Here is a 19,166-nt window from a genome sequence, read left to right as displayed (position 1 = left end):
CTAGGTGTTTATGAGGGAACGGGATAAAGAGATGGTATCTAAGGCGTAAGAAAAAAAAAACATTAAGGTGACTCAGCAAGCAAACAACGACATTGGTGGGGGTACAGAGTCCTCCTGTTGTTACGGTAACAGGCCGAGGAGGTCTCTACATGTGAAAAAGAAGAACCCCCCCCCCCTTCATTAGGAAATTACACGCCATTTGCCCCTCATTCCTATCCAGTTACCCAGGCAACTGTTAGCTGTAATTTGGGTTAATTCACTGGCTCCTGGGCCCTTCCGTTCCCCATTGTGCCCCATCATAAAAGAGATATAACACAGATGCACACTCACGCACACACACTCGTACAAACTAAGTTTCTAATGCAGTAATGCACACAGTAAGAGAGACTAATCCTCATTTTGTTTGCTTCTCTTCAACACGGCTGGAAATAGGCCGTGTGTGTGAATATCAATGAGGCTGAACTTAAATCTATTCATTCCCAACACCTGTACGTAGCTGTTGGAGTAAGAAAGTGATGGCATTCTCAACTGAATCAAATAATTGTTGAAAATAGTGTCCTGTATCCAAATTCTGCACAGAAAGACTTGTCCACCCTGACCTGGTCCTGTCTTGATGCTGGGACGGAGGGAGGTCTACGCTTTCACTCCTTTCAGAACAAAAGGAACGGAAAATTGTGTGTTTTCCCATGGGGTAAATATTGAGAGAGCAGAGATATAAACGTACGGAAGAAAGGCTTTTCTGAGCTGCTTGGGTCTCTGTTGCACTGCCAAAGGCCTGTGCGTCACTTGATCCATTGTTTAGTGTAGAGAGGTCTCGGTAAGCAAGCGGCTGCCTCCCTGCTCCAGCTGCAGCCTCTCTACTGTTTATGTTTGCAGGGCCCTTCGCCTTGAAGTGAGGCTACACAAGCAAAGCCTAGCCATATGTGAGCACTGGGCCGTCAGAGAAGTCACTGGCCTTTTGGTTTCCCCTTTTTCAAGTCATCTCCCTCGCTGCACTGTTCCTTTTTTTTTTAACCATTCCTATTCATGTCACTCTTAGAAATAAAGGTGCTAAATCTACACCTTGAAGCCATAGATGAATCCTTTTTGTTCCCTGGTAGAAACATTTATAAAAGTTCTGCTTGGAACACTTTGAGAGTTTAACCTTGAATCTAAATACAACCATAAGATAACCCAAAGAGTTATACTTGTACCTACCTGTGAAAGGTTTCACCCAGAACCCCCTATGAGAGGTTCTACAGAGAACCTCTTTATCTTGTAATGATTTAATCCAGAATCTTTCCACTTTCTAAGGGTGCTAACAAGAGCCCATCCCAGGGATTTTACCAATAATCCTTTTCTATTCCAAGGGTTTCATCTAGAACTCACCTAGGGGGGTTCTATGGAGAACCCTTTTACATTATGGTACAGAGAATTCTTGACATATGCTTTATGAAAAAATCTTCAAGAATTGTTGAAATCCTTGAAGATTTTTTTTCTTCTGAAAAGGTTTATTTGAATGAAAAGGGTTCTTAATGGAACCCTTTGCTATTAAGAAGTCATCCAGGGGGTTCTACCAAGAACCCTTTTACATTTCAAGGGTTTTGTCTAGAATCCACCAAGGAGGTTCTACAGAGTACCCTTTTATATTATGGTACAAACAAACCTTGCCGACCCTTTGACAAGAGTTCTTCAAGGATTTCAAAAATTCTTTGACGGACTCTTTATCCCAAAAAGGGTTCTGAATGGACCCCTTAGTCGAACAAGGGATTTATTGAGAACCCACTTAGGAGGTTCTACCCACAACCCTTTCATATTATGGTACAAAGAACCCTTGAGGAACCCTTGACAAGAGTTCTTCAAGGATTTCAAAAATTCTTTGACGGACTCTTTCTCCCAAAAAGGGTTCTGAATGGACCCCTTAGTCAAACAAAGAAACTTTGTCAAACTCTTTATTTAAAATAAGGTGTTACAAGAGCTCACTCAGGGGGTTCTACTTAGATCCCTGTTATATTCCAAGGGATTTATTGAGAACCCCATTTCTCCACCCCACATTTTTTCCCCATATTTTTATCCAGAACCCACCAAGGATGGTCTACTGGACCTCACTGACAAAAGAGTTCTTCAAGGATTTCAATAATCCTTGAAGAACTCTTTCTTCTAAAAAGGGTTGGAATCCTTAGTCTTACAAAGAACCCTTTTTTCAAAAAGGGCTCTTTAGAAGCAAATGGTTCTGGGTAGAACCACAGCCCTTCAGGTAGAACCCTTTTTGAACCCTTATTTCTAAGTGTAGCTTCAGTTCTCTCTCATCCTTTCTACCTCTGTCCCTGTTCGCCCGTTTTGTTTGCTTTCCCTCGCTGACAGTGCAGCCCGTCCCTGACAGCCTGCTCTTTTGGAGAAGATGAAGGGTTGGAATTATCTTCTTGAGTTTCAAAGACCTCCATCCCAAACAGGAGAGGAGTAGAGGTAGGTATTATTACTCCTGTGAGAGAAATAATTACCCCTAAAACTCCGCTGCAAGAATGAATCTCCCGTGTGCTCAGCAGCAAAGTTTGAGAAACAAGATGGTAATTATGTTACAGAAATATTTCAGCTAGTATAAATATTCTCATATTTATACTGGTGTGTCATACTGACAAGCATTCAGCAGATGGAAAATGTTCAGAGAGAAAGCCACTGAAGGAAATATAGAGTCAAAAATGCATAGTGGATGTATTTGGCTATTGGGGTTTTATTGCTTTCCAATAATTCACTCGCAATATTTTTATTGGGAGTTAAGTGTTATTGTCTTGGAGGAAAAATGGCTATCTTTATTCAACAATTACAATGTTAGATTGGATTTTTTTTTCAAGCATTAAGGTGAATGAGTTCCACTGTTAAATTAAAAGTCCTGGGTAAACCAGGAAAGTGATTGGTGTGGCAGGATTAGTGTATTATGTGTGTGTCTGAAGGTTAGTGGGCCTGACCTTGGCTCCTGGGTGGGCTGCGGTGGCTGTGTGCTTGTCTTGGATCATCTCTGGACCCTTTGGTTTACTGAAACAACACGCGAGCAGTGTCCAGGGAGAAGAGAGGAGTCACACAGGGAGCATCCTCAAAGGCAACACCTCTTTCCTCTTCTTTCCCCTGCTCACACACACACACGCACATACACACATGCACTCACGCAATCTGCATGTAGAGAGTTCTCTCAGAGCGCTGACCACCCACAAAAGCTTTGGTCGCCCAGTGAAATGAGAACGATGACTTTGCTTTGACCCCTTTCTTAATGAATCTCTCATCTGCTAGAGGCGTTAGACCTGCTGAACTCAGTTTGACTTAATATTTGTGCTAAAATATGATCCCATTGATGGTAAAACCATTATTCTGTGAGTGCAGGAGAGAAGCTCTTTCACACTGATGCTCTGCACAGGAGTCTTTCTTCTTTGGCCACCTATAACCTGCTATTACGACAGTAGTAATATTCTGAGAGAGAAGCTCATTTGATGTTACAGAGTCTTTGAAACAGCTAAATTAAAAGGTGTTATAAATGTGTGCACCGCTAAATTGCAGATAACCTCAGGTGAGGAAAGTCCCTGCTCTCGAGCAACCGGGGTAAACAACTTTTGATTTCAGCCGTGAGTGACACACACACACCGAACACACACGCTGATCAGACTGCAGTTTGAAGGAGGTGCAACGGTTGGAGCATTACAGACAACACACCTGGAAAGTCCCACTGGTGGAGAGTCGTGTCATTACATCACTTTAAACTAAATAAATAAATAAACAAGCAAACAAATAAAGATAACCCCTTTCAATCTTCAGTTATGACTCACTAGAGGTGTGTAGTGGTATCTGTATGTGCAGAGACCCTGTCCTCTGCCTGTATTTTCTTATTTCCTCATTGTTTTGCTGTGTTCAGGACACACCTGAGCATCAGTGACTTTAAAGAAGCATAGCTGATTAGTGAGTCTCATTCTCAGGTCATCAAATACTGACACTTTGAGCTGGCAGGTTGGCAGTTTCGAGGAACATCTGTATTTGACATCTACAGAATGAGACTGTTTGTTTACAAAGTCTTGCATATTCTACCCTTAATTATATTACAAAATAAATCAACAAGATATTTTCGCTGGTTTTTGACTATATTTTGAATTTTGGACTAAATGTTTTGTAAATTAATCTGACTTTTTAAAGCAACCTTTAGTCACCTGAAAAAGTACATGTAGTAGTACATTTCTTAAGAGTAATTTTGCATAGTTTTATTATGTTCAATGTGATGTGATTGGCAACAACAGATACCCCATCTGCTTTACAAGCAGTAGCAAGTCTCCAGGAAATTACTGTAAGTCAATGTACAGTCTACTGAAGTGATTGGAGTGTGTGCGTGTGTGAGTGAAAGAGAGAAAATGTGTGTGTTGTGTGTTTTTCTGCCTGCTGCAGATCCATACTAAGATGGTTGTGTTAATCCTTTACACTTTGTGCCCTCTAGTGGCTATATTGAATGTTACAACACACAGTGAAAACACGCCACTGTTGATGTGCTTTAAAGGAACGAATACACAATACCTAAAATAAATAAGAATTGACATGACTAACAAACCTACGTTTTATACACAACGTTTCTGGACACCAGATTGCTGCCTTTTTGCCTCAGAAATAATTTTTGATATTGATAGCTCAGACATTATGTTCAGTGATACACAAATAGTTTAGTCCAGGGTCTCCCCCTGGAGGAGAGTCAGATCACACAAGTGTCTTTATGTGAGTGATAAAAGTGAGATAAGCACTGATGATTTTTTTCCTTGGTATGTTACTTACATTACAACATACAAATGATTAGATAAAGACGTTTGATATATGTATAGCTGGTATATGTTCAGTAATACCTGCCCTGGCTGTTTCTATCATTTTGATATGGATGTGATAACTTACTAGGTGTAGTATTTATGCAGTGAGCTATATGATAGGTGATGCCAATGCTTACCCTGTTAATATTTTTATGATTTTAGTTTTTCCTTCCTTTTTATATTGTTTTATTTGTTTGAATGGCATTTTTGCCTTATTTTCTGTTTACAAGGTTTTTGTTCTGTGTGATGTTACCACTTAGAAAAAACAATAAAAAGTGAAATAGAAAAAACATCTTGGAAAGTGTCTTTACTGCCAGTTTGCTTATTTGAAAAAACCTTTTCACTTCATTTTACAACCTTGCTGATGAGATGTTGATGTTTCCAAAGATTAAATTGAGTCTTTGTCTGTCTGCAGGCTGTTCCTCTAGGTCTAATTCTGATTCACAGATGCAGTGTCATAACTTATGACTGCTGATAGCAGCATTAAAAGCAGCTGCATCACTTAACTTAACTGACCCTTATGCAGACTTTGTTGTGTGTCCCCTTTGGAAAAGACATAAAGACTATTTAATGAATTATTATGGTATAATGATTCCCTACTCACTCCTTTGTCGCTATAAGTGCTGATGTCAGGTATGATAAAGGCATACCTAACAACTATGTTATTGTCATGTCAGTGTCCAAAGTAAAACAGAAGGTGAACACACTCTGCACTATAAAATGTTTAAGTACTAAAGTTTTAATGACTCTTGGTCTTTCCCAGTATGTTTCAGGCACTCACTTGCTGTAAATCTTCAAACACAACTGAGTTGAAATCACGACTTGGTCATATAAATATTAGGAAAGGTTATATTAACCTCTTCTGCAGGACAGGACAGTCAGTACAAAGTCATGCTGTGCAGTCAAATATTTTAAATTGATATACAAAATGACATTAACACATCAGAGTATCTTTAAGTATACCAAAGACTAAAATTCCAGAAGAAGGTAAAATATATCAGTTGGCAGTTCAATAATACAAAAAACATAAATTATAGGCCTATTATAATAATATAATGTTTAAAATAAGTTGCTAAACCTACAATATAGCAGTAGATTAGTCTTTTTTTCATTTTTCAACAGTTTCTTATCTGATTTCTTGTCTATAATGTTGTTTTATATATTTTTTTAATTGTTATTAAAGTGCTTGTGTGCTCATGTGGGATAAATAAAGTCTATTCTCATGTGAAGATGAGTTATTCTTTGCCTTTTACAGATAGCCAGGCCAGACACGGATCATTTAGGTCACTCTGACCTCCCTACTCTGTCTTTTGAAAGCCACTTTTCCTTTTCCCTACACTATCTCTCATGGGGAGGACCATTCATCACGGCTGCCTAAACAGCCCGGTCACCCCATGATTAGTGACTCTTTTAGGTCAGACGTCTCGGTAGCACGTACTAATTCAAATAGTTGTGTGTGTCTGCTTCTGCATATGTCTGTGCACAGATGAGGGGATGTTTGTGCATGCTTTAAACACTGTACATCATCCTGTAAGCAGCAGGCTATCAAACACGGGTCTCCAGTGTACTCTCATTTCTCAGGAACCACGCAGGAGCTCATCAGTTCTCTTCCGCCCCCAACTGGTTTTGTGCATATCAGACTGGTGACTGACACCTGAAGTCGTCTGGTGGTGTACTCATCCGATCAAATGTTTCCTCCATCTCAGAGGGGGAAGGAGGATGCTAATGACAGTTACAGGTGTGTTTGCATGTGTGTGTGTGTAGGTGAATAACAGAACAGGACGGTTCCTTCAGTTCAGCAGATAAGGCGGCAGACTCATTCTCACTCATATTCCTTTACAAGATTTATGACTAAGGAAATCTGCATACACACACACAAAGCTGCCAGTAGTATCAATGCTTAGTCACATTTTTTGACTCCCAGGATGTAATTTTTATTTCAGCTTTGGATGATAAAAGAATTATTGATTATATTAATGTAAATGTAACGTTAACACATTAACTAGTTTGTTGCTTTCACAGACCTGTGCAGACCCGGGAGCGTCATCTGTGGTTTGGGGAGTTTATGGTTGTAAAGGTATGGGTTGCTGATTCTTTTAATTCTTAAAAGCAAACTATGCAAGATTTTCCTAAAAATCAATGCATAGACTCATACAAAAATAATCCCTCTTAATCATTACCAATAACCCACCGGAAGTGTGTGGCGACACATGCATCCACAGACATCCCGCTCTCCACCTGTATCTTCTTTTCTCATTATTATCCTGTGCTCAGGACACTTTACCAACCCAGAATGACTGTATCTGATGTTCTGGTAATGAGACTCAACAACTCTCTTTCTGGTGTGTTTACAAACAGCAAATGACAAATCCGACTGATTCTACCTTTTGTAATAGTTCAACAAAAGGAGGACCCAAATGCAGACAACGGAAGGCTTCCAGCTCAAAAAGGTTTAATAAAGTAAAACAATGAAACAAAGGCTTACACTGATGCAGGGAGGTAAAATCCAAAGCCCAGTCAGAACAGAAACCACAAAAGGCAAACTCAAAAAAAACAGTCCTGGGGGAAAAACACAGAAGAAAACTTGGGGGGAAGACACAAGGGCTGGACACAGGTGGGAAAACAGGTGAAACACATGACAATCAAAAGGGTGGGAAAACAGACAAAGACAGGAAGTGAAAACAACAAAGACACACGAGGGAGAACCAAGCCTACAAAATAAAACACGAAGTGTCCAATGAAATCCAAAACCATGACACCTTTAATTTGATGTGAGCTGTTTTATCAATAAGAAAAATATAAAATGAGGATTCATCATCATTGACAAATGGTTCATGAGTTACTGCAGGTGCATTATAACTCTTCTTTCCTATTTACTTAACATTCACATTTTAATATTTTAAAATGAATATTAAAATCAGAGTACTAATTTTAAACTCTCACAATAAAATTGAAAACTGGATTGAAAAAAATATATATCAGTAAATAAGATCAAACAAAATTTGAAGGAGACTTGCACATTACATACGTCACATGCCCCTAAAAAACAATACAATTACTGCCAGCAGCCACTTTATCAGGCACAACTGTACAGTCTAATGCACAGGTTTTTCAAAGTCAAAGAGATAGTGGGCCTCTCTTCAGACAGAGCTTGGAAAAAGACAGCCCCCTTTGTTTACTTGCTAAATTTTGCTCAGTTCCTGGATGTGTCTGGGGTGATGATATTATGATGTTATTTGATTACTACTTGATGAAGGCGTTTACCCTTCCACCCCCAACCCCATACTGTATCTCCATATATTTAATCAAATCACACAGATTTAGGCTATAAATAACTAATGTAATAACAATGTAATTTTTTTTAAACTTCCCTTTACTAAGCCACCCCTGAAACTGTTTGGAGCGCCTCTGGGGAGAACATACTCCCACTTTGAAAATGATCTAATGCAATTCAATACAACCACTTTGTCACAAATTCTACTGCGACGAAGCTCAGATTTTGTGGACACTGTCAGAGAAGTGTCATTTCAATTATATATAGGGTTGTTTTGTACTTGAAGACTATGACGTCACTGCTAAAATACTGAATTTATTTAACTCTTAAAGGTCCAGTGTGCAATATTTATGGTAATTTGTTGGCATAATATTGCAGAAATTGAATATAATATGAATATAATATTCATAAGTTTATGTTCATTGGGGTATAAATACTGAAAATAACAATTACTGTGTTTTATGTGTTCATATCTAAGGAGGGTGTGGGCCGTCTTCTATACAGGTCACCATGTTGCACTGCCTGTTTCCTGCAGTAGCGCAGAATGGATGAACCCAACACTGTGAGGTTTGTGTCCACCATAAGTCGATGCATGGAAGGGGAGAGTGAGAAAAGGTGTTTGCTGTCTCCACGCTCACTGCTAGATGCCACTAAATCCTATACACCGGTCCTTTAATTGTGCCAGTGTAAAAAAACAAACAAACAAACAAACAAACAAACAAAACGTAAACGTAACATTACAGACACCATAAAAGTACACCCTATTTCAGCACAGTTGTACTGGCTTGTATTGGATTGTACAGATGTACAGATGTACCTAATACAGTGGACACTGAGTATATGTTTCTCTGTCGTAAGAGTAAACTCAGTATATCTGAAATAAAGCAGAAATATAAAAAGGAATAAACACAGGGAAGTTGAACGTCTTTCAAAAAAACTGACGTATCAATCCCTGTAAACATTAAGAGCCAAAGTGAACAAAAGCATTAATTAAGATGCTTTCCTGACAGTGGATTACCCACAATGTTACAGAATATGCAAATGAAAAATACCACTGTACAATAACTAATGATAATACATTTGTCAACACCAGTTCAAAACATTTAATCCAGATGTCTTTACATTACTGTTCCTGGTTGCTTCTTCGTACCATTTTCCCCTTTGCTCCTCTCTTCTTGATATAGGCCTGTAGGCTGCATAGGCTCGACTCTGCATAGAGAATCTTCTCAGGAATCATCTGCAGCAACAAGCTCTGTGCAGTATGAATAAACAAACACGTGATTACAGGGACAATCAGTCTCTTGCCATGTTTGGCATTATTTGATCATTACACTGAGCGGGGAGTCTTACCAGGACTATGTGACAGATACTGCCATGTGTTTTGTCTCCAGCTCTGATGTACTGCAGGGAGTATTTAACAAAGTCTTCTGGGGACAGAGTCACCATATTGGTCTTTTGATAAGCTGCCATTCGAGTGGAGACCCCAAATGGAGCCACGGCCTGAGAAAACAAGATGAACAGAGAGGAAAACTGTGACAAGAATTTCAAGATATGATACTTAAAAGGTAATAGTAACAAAAAAAACGAGCACCTGTATGATAATTCCTTTATCTTTGTATTCAGCTTGAAGACCTTGAGAAAATCTTTCCACAAACACCTATAGGAAAACAAATTAGAACTTGAGTGATCATACAATGTTGTTTAGGAAAATTAGAAATGTACCAGTGATGCTGCACTTACCTTAGATGCAGCATACAGAATGTACAGGGGGAAGGGAACACAGGCAACTCCAGATGAAATATTCAAAATCAGTCCTTTTCCCCTGTAGACACAGGGGAAAAACAATTGTAGTCTTACACTTGTATCCAGAAACTCAATCTTAATCAGCATGTTATGATTTTATTGTATCACACATTACATCTATGAAGAAAATATGGGTAGGAAACCTGTTCTGCATGCCTGGAAGGACTATTTTGCACATCTAGAGAAAAAAAAAGTTCAGATATGAGACAAATGTAAGGGTTGGCAAAGTTTAGAAAGCAAACAAATATTTTTCCCATCACTCACTTTATTAATGTTTCAGCCCTCAGACCTTTATCAGACAAACCTATGAGCCATTGTCTATATGAACTTAGCCTGATGAAAGTCTGAGGACCAAAATGTTATTATTAAAGTGAGTAAGTGATGGACGTTCATTTGTTTGAAAAAAGAAACAGCAAATATGAACTCTTACCTTGGCCATAGTTTTCACATTGCAGTTTATCACCTTTGTTATTGTCTGAAAGCATAAATAAACATGGGTCGCATATAAGCCATCTTTATTGAGGGACAGGAAATGTTAAGGGGTGAATACAGTTAAGAAGGGGGCTCCTTAACATCTTCAAAAAATAAGTGAAAAGCTTGTTTGGTCTGTGAGACCCTCTGAAGAATGCAAATGGAAATAGTCTGTATACAATATCTTAGTGATTAAAAGTTGTGGAGTTATTGACCTCTAGTAGTGCTGTGAAACTGTTTTTATATGAGTGGGTTTCTGTCTTTGTTTTTTCTTTTGTCTTGTGCGCATGCATGAGGATGACGTGATGCGCAGTCCTGCCATGCTAGATTTAAAATGCCTTGACATCGTCTTTGCACATGTCTTATGAGGACAGTAATGCATTTTGGTGAGTAACACTGAATGTAAACATAACCCGTCTTTTGATAAGAAAATTCCACAGGGCGCTGACCTGGTCCAGATCTGCAGACTCGAGGAATTTGCTGGGGATGTAGCTGGGCAGTATGCCTACATTGTTGACTGGGGTAGAGAAAACAGAAGATCCAGTTTCAAAGGAGCAACGGAGGGGGGTGTATGACCACATATTAGACAGTGAAGTTTTTCTTGTGTTTATTGTCTGTGGAAGGAAAAGAAAAGAAAAAAAAATCCAACCTAAAATGCCAATGTTGAGGTCCTGAAGCTCATCCTCAATTTCACTGAAGACATTTTCCTGTATGAAGTCTGTTACTATCACTTTCACCTTCTGTCCTGTGGTGTCACCTATGAAGAATAAAAATGTGAGGTCAGCAATATACTATAGATGTACATTATGCACGCTTAACAACGACAATGAACATATTTAATCCAAGTTTTAAAAGCAGACTCAACAAAATATGTAAATACACAAGTTTTTACCTATTTCCTTGGCCACCTTGTCTAGTGTTTCTTTGGTTCTGCTCATGATTACCACGTTCATTCCTTTCTTAGCCAGCTGAGGGAAGCAACAGTGCAGTGGAAGACAATAGGAAAAATTAAAAATGTGCATAGACAAAAATGACAAGATGTGTAAAATAAAAAGTAAATATTTTAAGCTGCACGATGAGCTGGACAGTTTTTAATGACCTAATTATAAATCAAGTATAAATAATGCATAGGGGTAGTCTTATAATAACACGGTATAATGTGTAGCAGATCTTTTAAAATGTACACTTTAGGTCCTGTGTTTCAGTTTCAGGTACAAAAATGCTTGTTATACATGCAAACACAAGAAGTGACATTTAAACAATCACATACCATAAATGCATATGCTTTTCCTATGCCTTCTGAAGCACCAGTCACCACTGAAACAGGAATGCATGGATTAGTGTTATCAATGACTTAGACCAGCCATCATCGTCTCTTGCAGTTTCCATTCTAAACTCTGGGGGCGCTGTGAATCAAAGCTGCGCTATGGTCACCTCCCCTCTTCTGCTGTCTCTGTCAGAAAACTCCCAGGATTGTGATTGTGTTTGTGTTTGTATTTGTTTACACTATACCCAACCCATCCTGTTCCTACACAATGTTCTAATACAGTGTGTTCCCCAGTTCTGATAAAGAATTTGCTGAGACCAAACAGGAACTGCTTGTTTCTGTGTGCTAACTTTTCTCCCATCTCCTCCTAACCCAGATTAGAAAGATCACAGGCTCTTTTCTTCACCATTTTCAGACACAGTGATTGACATCGATATTTAACTTGGCCTGTTTCCCAGCACTGAGATTTAAATTCAATAAGGTCAACAGGGCTTTGGACCGGATGCCACGCGTTGTTGTTTGTCTGGGAATGAGCCAAACAAGTAATGTGAGACTAATAACTGCTCAAATACAAGCAGCAATTTAGATTAATTTCCCTGCCCCCAATTTGGAGAAGCGGAGAGTAACAACAGCACTGGAGCTAAGCAATGAAGTGCTATGGACAGGGTTAACAGCCAGATGTGACACAATAACATAAACAAACTAACAGATTGAGGAAACGGTAGACCAGGAACCCCCAGTGTTGTGCAAGATACAATTGAACAATTTGGTTGGTTGGGAGAGAGTAATATACGACTTATATGACAGTGGTTTCCCGTCGGTAAAAGCTATGTACTTTCAAAATAAAGCAGTAAAAATATTCTAAATATAGCATGAACTTTAGCTGACATTTCTTTTCTTAGGTGGATCTTTTTAAAGTGGACAGAATACCTTTTGCTCTTTCCACAGTTCATTTCTTAGCTTCCTTGTTCATGCCCCTCATCTTCTCCAAACTGGAGGTGTGTCGACCACCATCTACTGTAGGTAATGCACTGACTATACAACCCCACTTCAAATAATTGAACTATCCCTTTAAACTGTGGCCTCCTGCAAGCACTGGTGCAGTTTACAGCTGAGTGTGAATTCTGAGACAACTTGCTGCCAATACTATCTGATACTTGAGGAAGAGCTCAAGTATTTCTAGGTAATGTCCCCTTAATTGAAAAATGTCTTTATTAATTTTCCTTTGCACAGACAACAGTATTCTTCTGCAATATATTACACTGCAGACCTGTTTTACCTTAGCAAACAGTCAAATATCATCCCATCCCCCAGCCCACACACACCCATTTGTTTTCTCTTAATGTCTTCTTTGTGTTTTGAGCATACGTCAATACAAAGCATATGACACAGTGGATACAAAATATAATTCACTGGTACCTCTTGAAAAGTAAATATATACCATATATGGCAAGGGAAACCTCATCACATCAAATTTTTCAAAATATGCCCCAATTAGGGTCTGTCATTACTCATTGTCCTACTTTGGGTTTCCCTCCGGTAGAAGCTTTCCCATATCTCCTTTTTTAATAAAGTCACCAAATGGTTTCCAGATGTCCTCATAAGCATTCAATTTATTTTGGTGTCTCTCCAGTAGAAACATAGAACATTATAGTTCTCAACTGTGCTGCCAAATAATACCAATAAAGATTTGGACATTTCAACCCCCCTGTATCAAATGGGAGACATAATAGAGACAGACGAACCCCGGGACACTTCTTCTTCCATATAAATTTCCTAATAAGTGATGTAATTTTTTCAAATGTTCCCTCAGGAGGTGCCAATGGAATATTTTGAAATGTATTGAGATAGCTGATATCTCAGCTAAACTTAGTTGTTTATCCAAAGATTTTTTACTTTGCTCAGAAATTTGGGGAAAATTGAAATTTTGAATGCTGTATTAATTTCCAACGGATCAACTATAACATTCCCACTTGCGTCCTCTATATTGGTTATTGTTCTCTCTATTTGCTGTTGCTTCATGCACCATGCAAGGAGCCTACCAGGTTTTTCTCCTTGATCGTAATAATTTTGTTTGAGCCTCATTCAATTTGCAGCGGCTTTATCAGATGTTAATTTCTTGTATCGAGTTCTAAGTAGCAGTAATTGCTTAGAGACTTGTTCATTTTGTCCTTCCTGAAATCTCTTTTCCTCAAGCACTTTAATTTTAGATTCCTGCATTTCCCTACTTCGTCTGCTTGTATAGCTTATGATTTGGCCTCTAATAAATACCTTGAATGCTTCCCATCTAGTTGTGGCAGAAGCCTGGGATGTGTTAATCTCAAAATAAGTATCAATTTGCTCACCCAAGAATTGTAGAAACTTTGAATCCTGTATCCATTTTGTTTGAAATCTCCACTTAGGTGACTGACGTATCAATTTTGGCTCCACATAGATCATATCTTACCCTTAATTTTGATCAGAGCATCAAATCTGATCAGGGTGCCTCCATGGCACACCCATAACCCAACAAAGGGCTTGCATGCTCCACATGACTCAGCAACACCTCAGTATTTCCCAGAAAGAGCTGGAAAATGTGGCTCGGCAGCAGAACATCTTGACAATTTGCACACACTTGGATAACTATTAAAAATGTATGTTTTTTTTCGGTCTTTTATGCACTTTTTTCTTTCAGGACATCTTATATGAGGACAGGAAAGGTGAAGACAGAGTATGGGATGACATGCAGCTGCAAAGGAGCACAGGCAGGAGCTGAACGTACAGCTACTGCAGAAGATGCACAGCATCAGTACATGGGGCACATGGTCTACCAGCTGAGCCACTTAGATGGATGGATCTTTAAAGCCAAATATGCAGCAAACCTTCTGACTTTCTTGTTAGTTTAGATGCTAACATGACTCAACAACAGTAGCAAAAGTAGAACTTTACCCTTCCATAGTTAAAGCAGGTGAAGGCAATATATATTGTTGCCAGTACTGAGACGCATTAAAAGCATAATGTAATTAAAGTGGTTTGACAGAAAACTAGACTTCTGCTCCTCCTTTTGGCACTGTTTCCAGGCTTTAGTAAATCAAGACTTTGGCTGGAGACTTTGGCCAGTCGCAGGATGGTAAGATGGTTGATTATTGAGTTTATATTCCCAAAATGTCAGTATTTGACAATGTGGGAATAAGACTCAGCAATCATCTTCGAACCACAAATCCAGGAAATGTGACGACCATTAGACTCAACAATCAACTGTTGTTCTTCATAACCACTAACAGCACAATTAAATGTTATTGGGGTCCAATTATTAAAGGTCAGGTCATCTTCTTCTTTGCATTTAACCCATCCTGGTAACAAGAACAGTCGACAGCCCAGCCCAGGGACCGACTCCAGTTCTAAGTCTTGACACTCCAGTTTTAAGTCTAAGACTTGAGCAATCATACATGTTGGGAAACCAGAGCACCTTGAGAAAACCCACACAAGCATGAGGAACACCTGCAAACTCTGCACAGAACGGACACGTCTCAGCCTTCTTGCTGTGAGGCGAAAGTCTTGAACAACCAACAATTGCTTCATGTCTTTTTGTCATGAGTTGGTTTGCTCGTGGCAACGGGTTACAAAGTCTGCTGCAGCTACAATATGTTGTCTACCACCCTACCTTGTTCCCTTTCTGTTGCCTCTTGTTGCCAAGTATCAGAATGAAAGACACAGAGCTGTCAGTCTCTTGCCTGTGGCACACAGTGCAAGGAGACATGGAGAGACATGCTCTGCCAGGTACAGCGTGCATGGGCATAAATTACAAAATAATTGATTTGTGAATATTTCTCACTTTAGGCTTGATGGCTCTGAATAACTCACTCAATTTGTCTCTCATCCCTTAATTCACATGTCAAATATTTTGACAGTAAAAACAGATTCATGGCTATAGGTAGGCAGTGGGCCAAACCATTGATGTGTCCCTTTACCCGTCCATACCCAATTCTACACCCTTGAGTTCTAAAAACACTGATTACTGGTCAAATGCTCCTGCAGACATAGTTTCACACAAAGTATGAAATTGCAGGAAATACATTCTTAAATACTGATATAGTTTTGGGTTATACAATATTGGGATTGGTCAGCGACAAACTGAGTGAATGAAATAAACACGAAGGCAACAATAATCTGTATTCAGACCAGTCTCAGACACGTGTCTGGCAGTGTTTGTTATGCAAATGAGTTCCGAGAGCTGGAATGACGTGTTCCAGCACCAGTAGGATATTGTTAAGTAAAATTAAAACCTCATTCCCTTTGCTAATATAAGATGCATAGAGTTTCATTTTATGTCACAGAAATTGTCTTTATTTTGGTACCAATGTTTTCTCCACACCATACTCTTTTTGTTTCAGTACACCATGATTGCCAGTGAAGTAACAGACTGCTCTACTGTGCTCTACCCTCCTGAGAGCAGTGAGGGAAGAAAGTTTCTTGGCACAATGAACACTGTTTTCTTTGTACCCATAATTGCTGGATGCTGATTCATAGAGAGATGTTTGAAGCCCAGTGAGCCGGTTCAGGTATAAAAAGGTGAATTCAGTTTGAAATTCCCCATTCCTGATCAAAATGCTAAAACATTGAGAGCTCACTGAAAATTAAAGAGTCTGTATTAAAGCACTTTGAGATGCTAGATGGTCTCTGAGACAAATAGGGAAAGACATAAAGTGTTCTCACAGTGTGGTCAAGTATGCTTTGGAGTCAATTGCAGAGACCAGTACCTACAAAATGCACCAAGGAAGAGGCAGGAAACGAAAGTTAACTGAAGCAGATGCCAGACACCTCAAGATTTTAAATACTAGAGACAGAAGGAAAACCACTTTGAAAGTCTCCAGAATGACCATAAGCAGACAACTGAAGGAACAAGGCTTAAAGGGAAGACTAGCTGCTAAGAAACCATTACCGAGGCCTGTAAACATTCAGAAATGCCAGGGAACACAAACACTGGATTGTTGATGACTGGAAGAAGTTACTCTGGATGGACGAGTCCAAATTGACTTGCACTTGTTGTGCTTGGATCTCTGTACCTTCTAGATTAATTTGTTTGCTTTTTCAAAGGGTTAGTTTAATGATCTTTAAACTAGTTTTAGATTGTTTTAGTTAATTTTAGGTCTTTAATGCCTAGTTAAGTAAGGTTATGCTTGGCCAACTGTTATATATTTTGGTGTATATGTATATATGTCTTTGTACTCAGAATTTTATTGTTGTATTGCATGTTTTATTTTATGAACAGACATTTTATTATATTACTGTACATATATATTTTTATCTTTATTATTATTGTTCTTTACTTTTACTACTTACCTTACTTGTATTTTTATTACCTATTTACTGTTATTTTTGATATGCAGTTTTTTGTTATCCAGGCCAAAGTTTTCACTTGATTATACTTGCATAACTGGTGTGTCAATAAACATCTTGAATCTATATATAATTTAAAAATTATTATGATACATACACATACTATTCAACCATGATCCATGTGGCACGAACTACACCTGAACCTGAAAAGACTCTGAAGAAGACACCACCTCTGCAAATGCAAATGTGGTTCCAGCTTGTCGGGGCAGAGGAGGACCAGGCTCATCCAGCCCAGAACATAGTGTTCTGATGAGAATTTTTCATTCTGATGTAATGGAATGAAAGTGGCGTTTGGAAAGAAAGGACAGATCAGCCCAGGATGCTGTGCTTTTTTTATGAGACTTCTTTTAGCACTGTGGGAAACTGAATAACCTCTTCAGACGATGCCAGAGGGTTTCTTGTAAGTCGATGAGAAGGCTCTGGGACCTGTACAGGAATGTTTTGGGGTAATTACTGTGTGAGAAGGTCTGAGCTGACTGTCTGCATGCTTCCAGTTGTATTTAGGTTAAAACGCACTGACACCATCCTCAAGTTCATATGCTTACAAGTTTGACTGTCTGCACAAGGTTATAGAACCTTTATCATCTTTAATCACTTAATATCAACTTACCCCGAGGGCACTTCACTAGAAAATGTCCTGGGAGACCAGTAGATTGCATATCTTCTTTGGTAAACCAGTTTGCCTCTCTTGTCATACAATTATTATTCAATTATAACCAAACTGGTGAAATATTTTGCACACAAACTCAAAAGCAATATATTATATTCAAGTAAAAAACTATAACATTTGGGCTGCATTATTTTTCATAGATATATACATGACACTGATGACACTTGTTTTCTGCAGATGTAAGCAGCTGTTCCATGAATGGTATGAACATGTGACGTCTAGGGAAAAGTCAGAACTTGCCTTTTTGGTGCCACATGTGCAATCTTGTGTGACAGTGAAAAGACTAAACAAGTCTTTCATTTCTTTTTCACTGGTTTTGCTGCCACTTTTTCATCATGCAACAGTGAGCTCAGTCAGTAAGTTACTGTAAGTTTTCATTGTTTTTGCATACTTATGCACATTCTGGCACGTGTACTTCCAACCACATGAATGCACTCATACCACTGTAATAACTATTTATATAAATGCTCATATGTAGTGTTCAATCACCAAAACAAATTAAAACATTTATTATGGCTGTGGCTGATATCTTAATCCCCTTGATGCTGTTTGTCCCACTGATCAAAGTCATGACATTTATTAGCCACAATATGTCCTACTGTAGGTCTGACATACATTACAGTACATGCACACACAGCTCACCTGCCCACTCTCCCATAGAGGTGAAGAAGGACTCTGACAGTGGAAACCACAGTTTTGGAAACAACATCCTACTGAAAAGCAGCACTTTTACTCCATAGTAGACTACAACTGCAGCACCAAGAGTAATGAAAAACACTTCCATTAAATCCATGCCTCACTGGCACAACAATAAAATCCAGCTTTATAAAAGGCTCCCTGGGTTTGTGTCTGGTCTGATAGAAAGTTGGTTTGTATCTGGTCTGACAGAAAGTTTTTAGTTCAGCGATTTACTTAAAAGTGGGAATGGCTCTTCTAGAGGACACTCCCATTTCAGACAGACTCTGCAAATACAGAGAGTGTGTCATGACTATTTTTCCTTGACCTCAAGCACATTTTGGATTTGTCATAAAAATGTCATTAAACATTATTACACAAACTTATTACAAGCTTATTCATTGTCATGAATAATTTCCTAACTAATTAATTTCCCACTTAAGATTTTTGTATAAGACTTCATTTGAAGGGATGTCCATAAAACTGTCACGACACTGTCGTAACCATGCTACGACACCTGTAATGAACAGACTGAACAGACTGTTTTTAAAACAAAGACAACAGTGTTTGTCATTGTCATTGTTTGACTTGTCATTAATCAAGCCATTAATGTCTTTGCTATTATACCGTGACATTAACCAAGACAACATAACTTGTCAATGTCTTTGTCATGACAACTTGAAATGATCAAAACTGTTCAGTTATATATTTTAACATTACATTAAAGTGTCATATGTGGTTGATTTTGACACTGGCCGTCATGAGACCATTATAAGTGTATCTTGAATATTTTTCTTTGACCTCAAGTAAAGTGGGACA

At 38.7% G+C, this 19,166-nt stretch overlaps 1 protein-coding gene across 1 annotated transcript; it reads right to left on the bottom strand.

Annotated features, from left to right (window-relative positions):
* Positions 1–3,009: 3,009 nt before the first annotated feature.
* hsd17b3 (hydroxysteroid (17-beta) dehydrogenase 3) lies at positions 3,010–18,539 on the bottom strand. The gene is made up of 12 exons (XM_084729102.1): positions 18,315–18,539; positions 11,627–11,673; positions 11,249–11,324; positions 11,006–11,113; positions 10,806–10,873; positions 10,316–10,360; positions 10,029–10,063; positions 9,823–9,904; positions 9,674–9,739; positions 9,433–9,582; positions 9,233–9,334; positions 3,010–3,102 (listed from the first exon to the last, which is right to left on the bottom strand). The coding sequence occupies exons 1-12, from the start codon at positions 18,463–18,465 to the stop codon at positions 3,010–3,012; spliced, it is 1,023 nt and encodes a 340-aa protein (XP_084585228.1). The 5' UTR covers positions 18,466–18,539.
* Positions 18,540–19,166: the final 627 nt, after the last annotated feature.

The sequence above is a fragment of the Lutjanus erythropterus genome, chromosome 10 (assembly GCF_056507025.1).
Source record: "Lutjanus erythropterus isolate fLutEry1 chromosome 10, fLutEry1.hap2, whole genome shotgun sequence".
Classification (NCBI taxonomy): Eukaryota; Metazoa; Chordata; class Actinopteri; order Lutjaniformes; family Lutjanidae; genus Lutjanus; species Lutjanus erythropterus.
Note: the sequence above shows the minus strand (reverse complement) of the source record. Positions and strands in the feature narration are given on the sequence as shown.

Coding starts and splice junctions, on each gene's coding strand:
- hsd17b3 (XM_084729102.1), bottom strand. CDS start 18,465: ATGGATTTAATGGAAGTGTTTTTCATTACTCTTGGTGCTGCAGTTGTA. Junction 11,325..11,626: donor GAAAAGCATATGCATTTATG/GTATGTGATTGT, acceptor TGCTTCCCTCAG/CTGGCTAAGAAAGGAATGAA. Junction 11,114..11,248: donor CAAGGTGGCCAAGGAAATAG/GTAAAAACTTGT, acceptor TATTCTTCATAG/GTGACACCACAGGACAGAAG.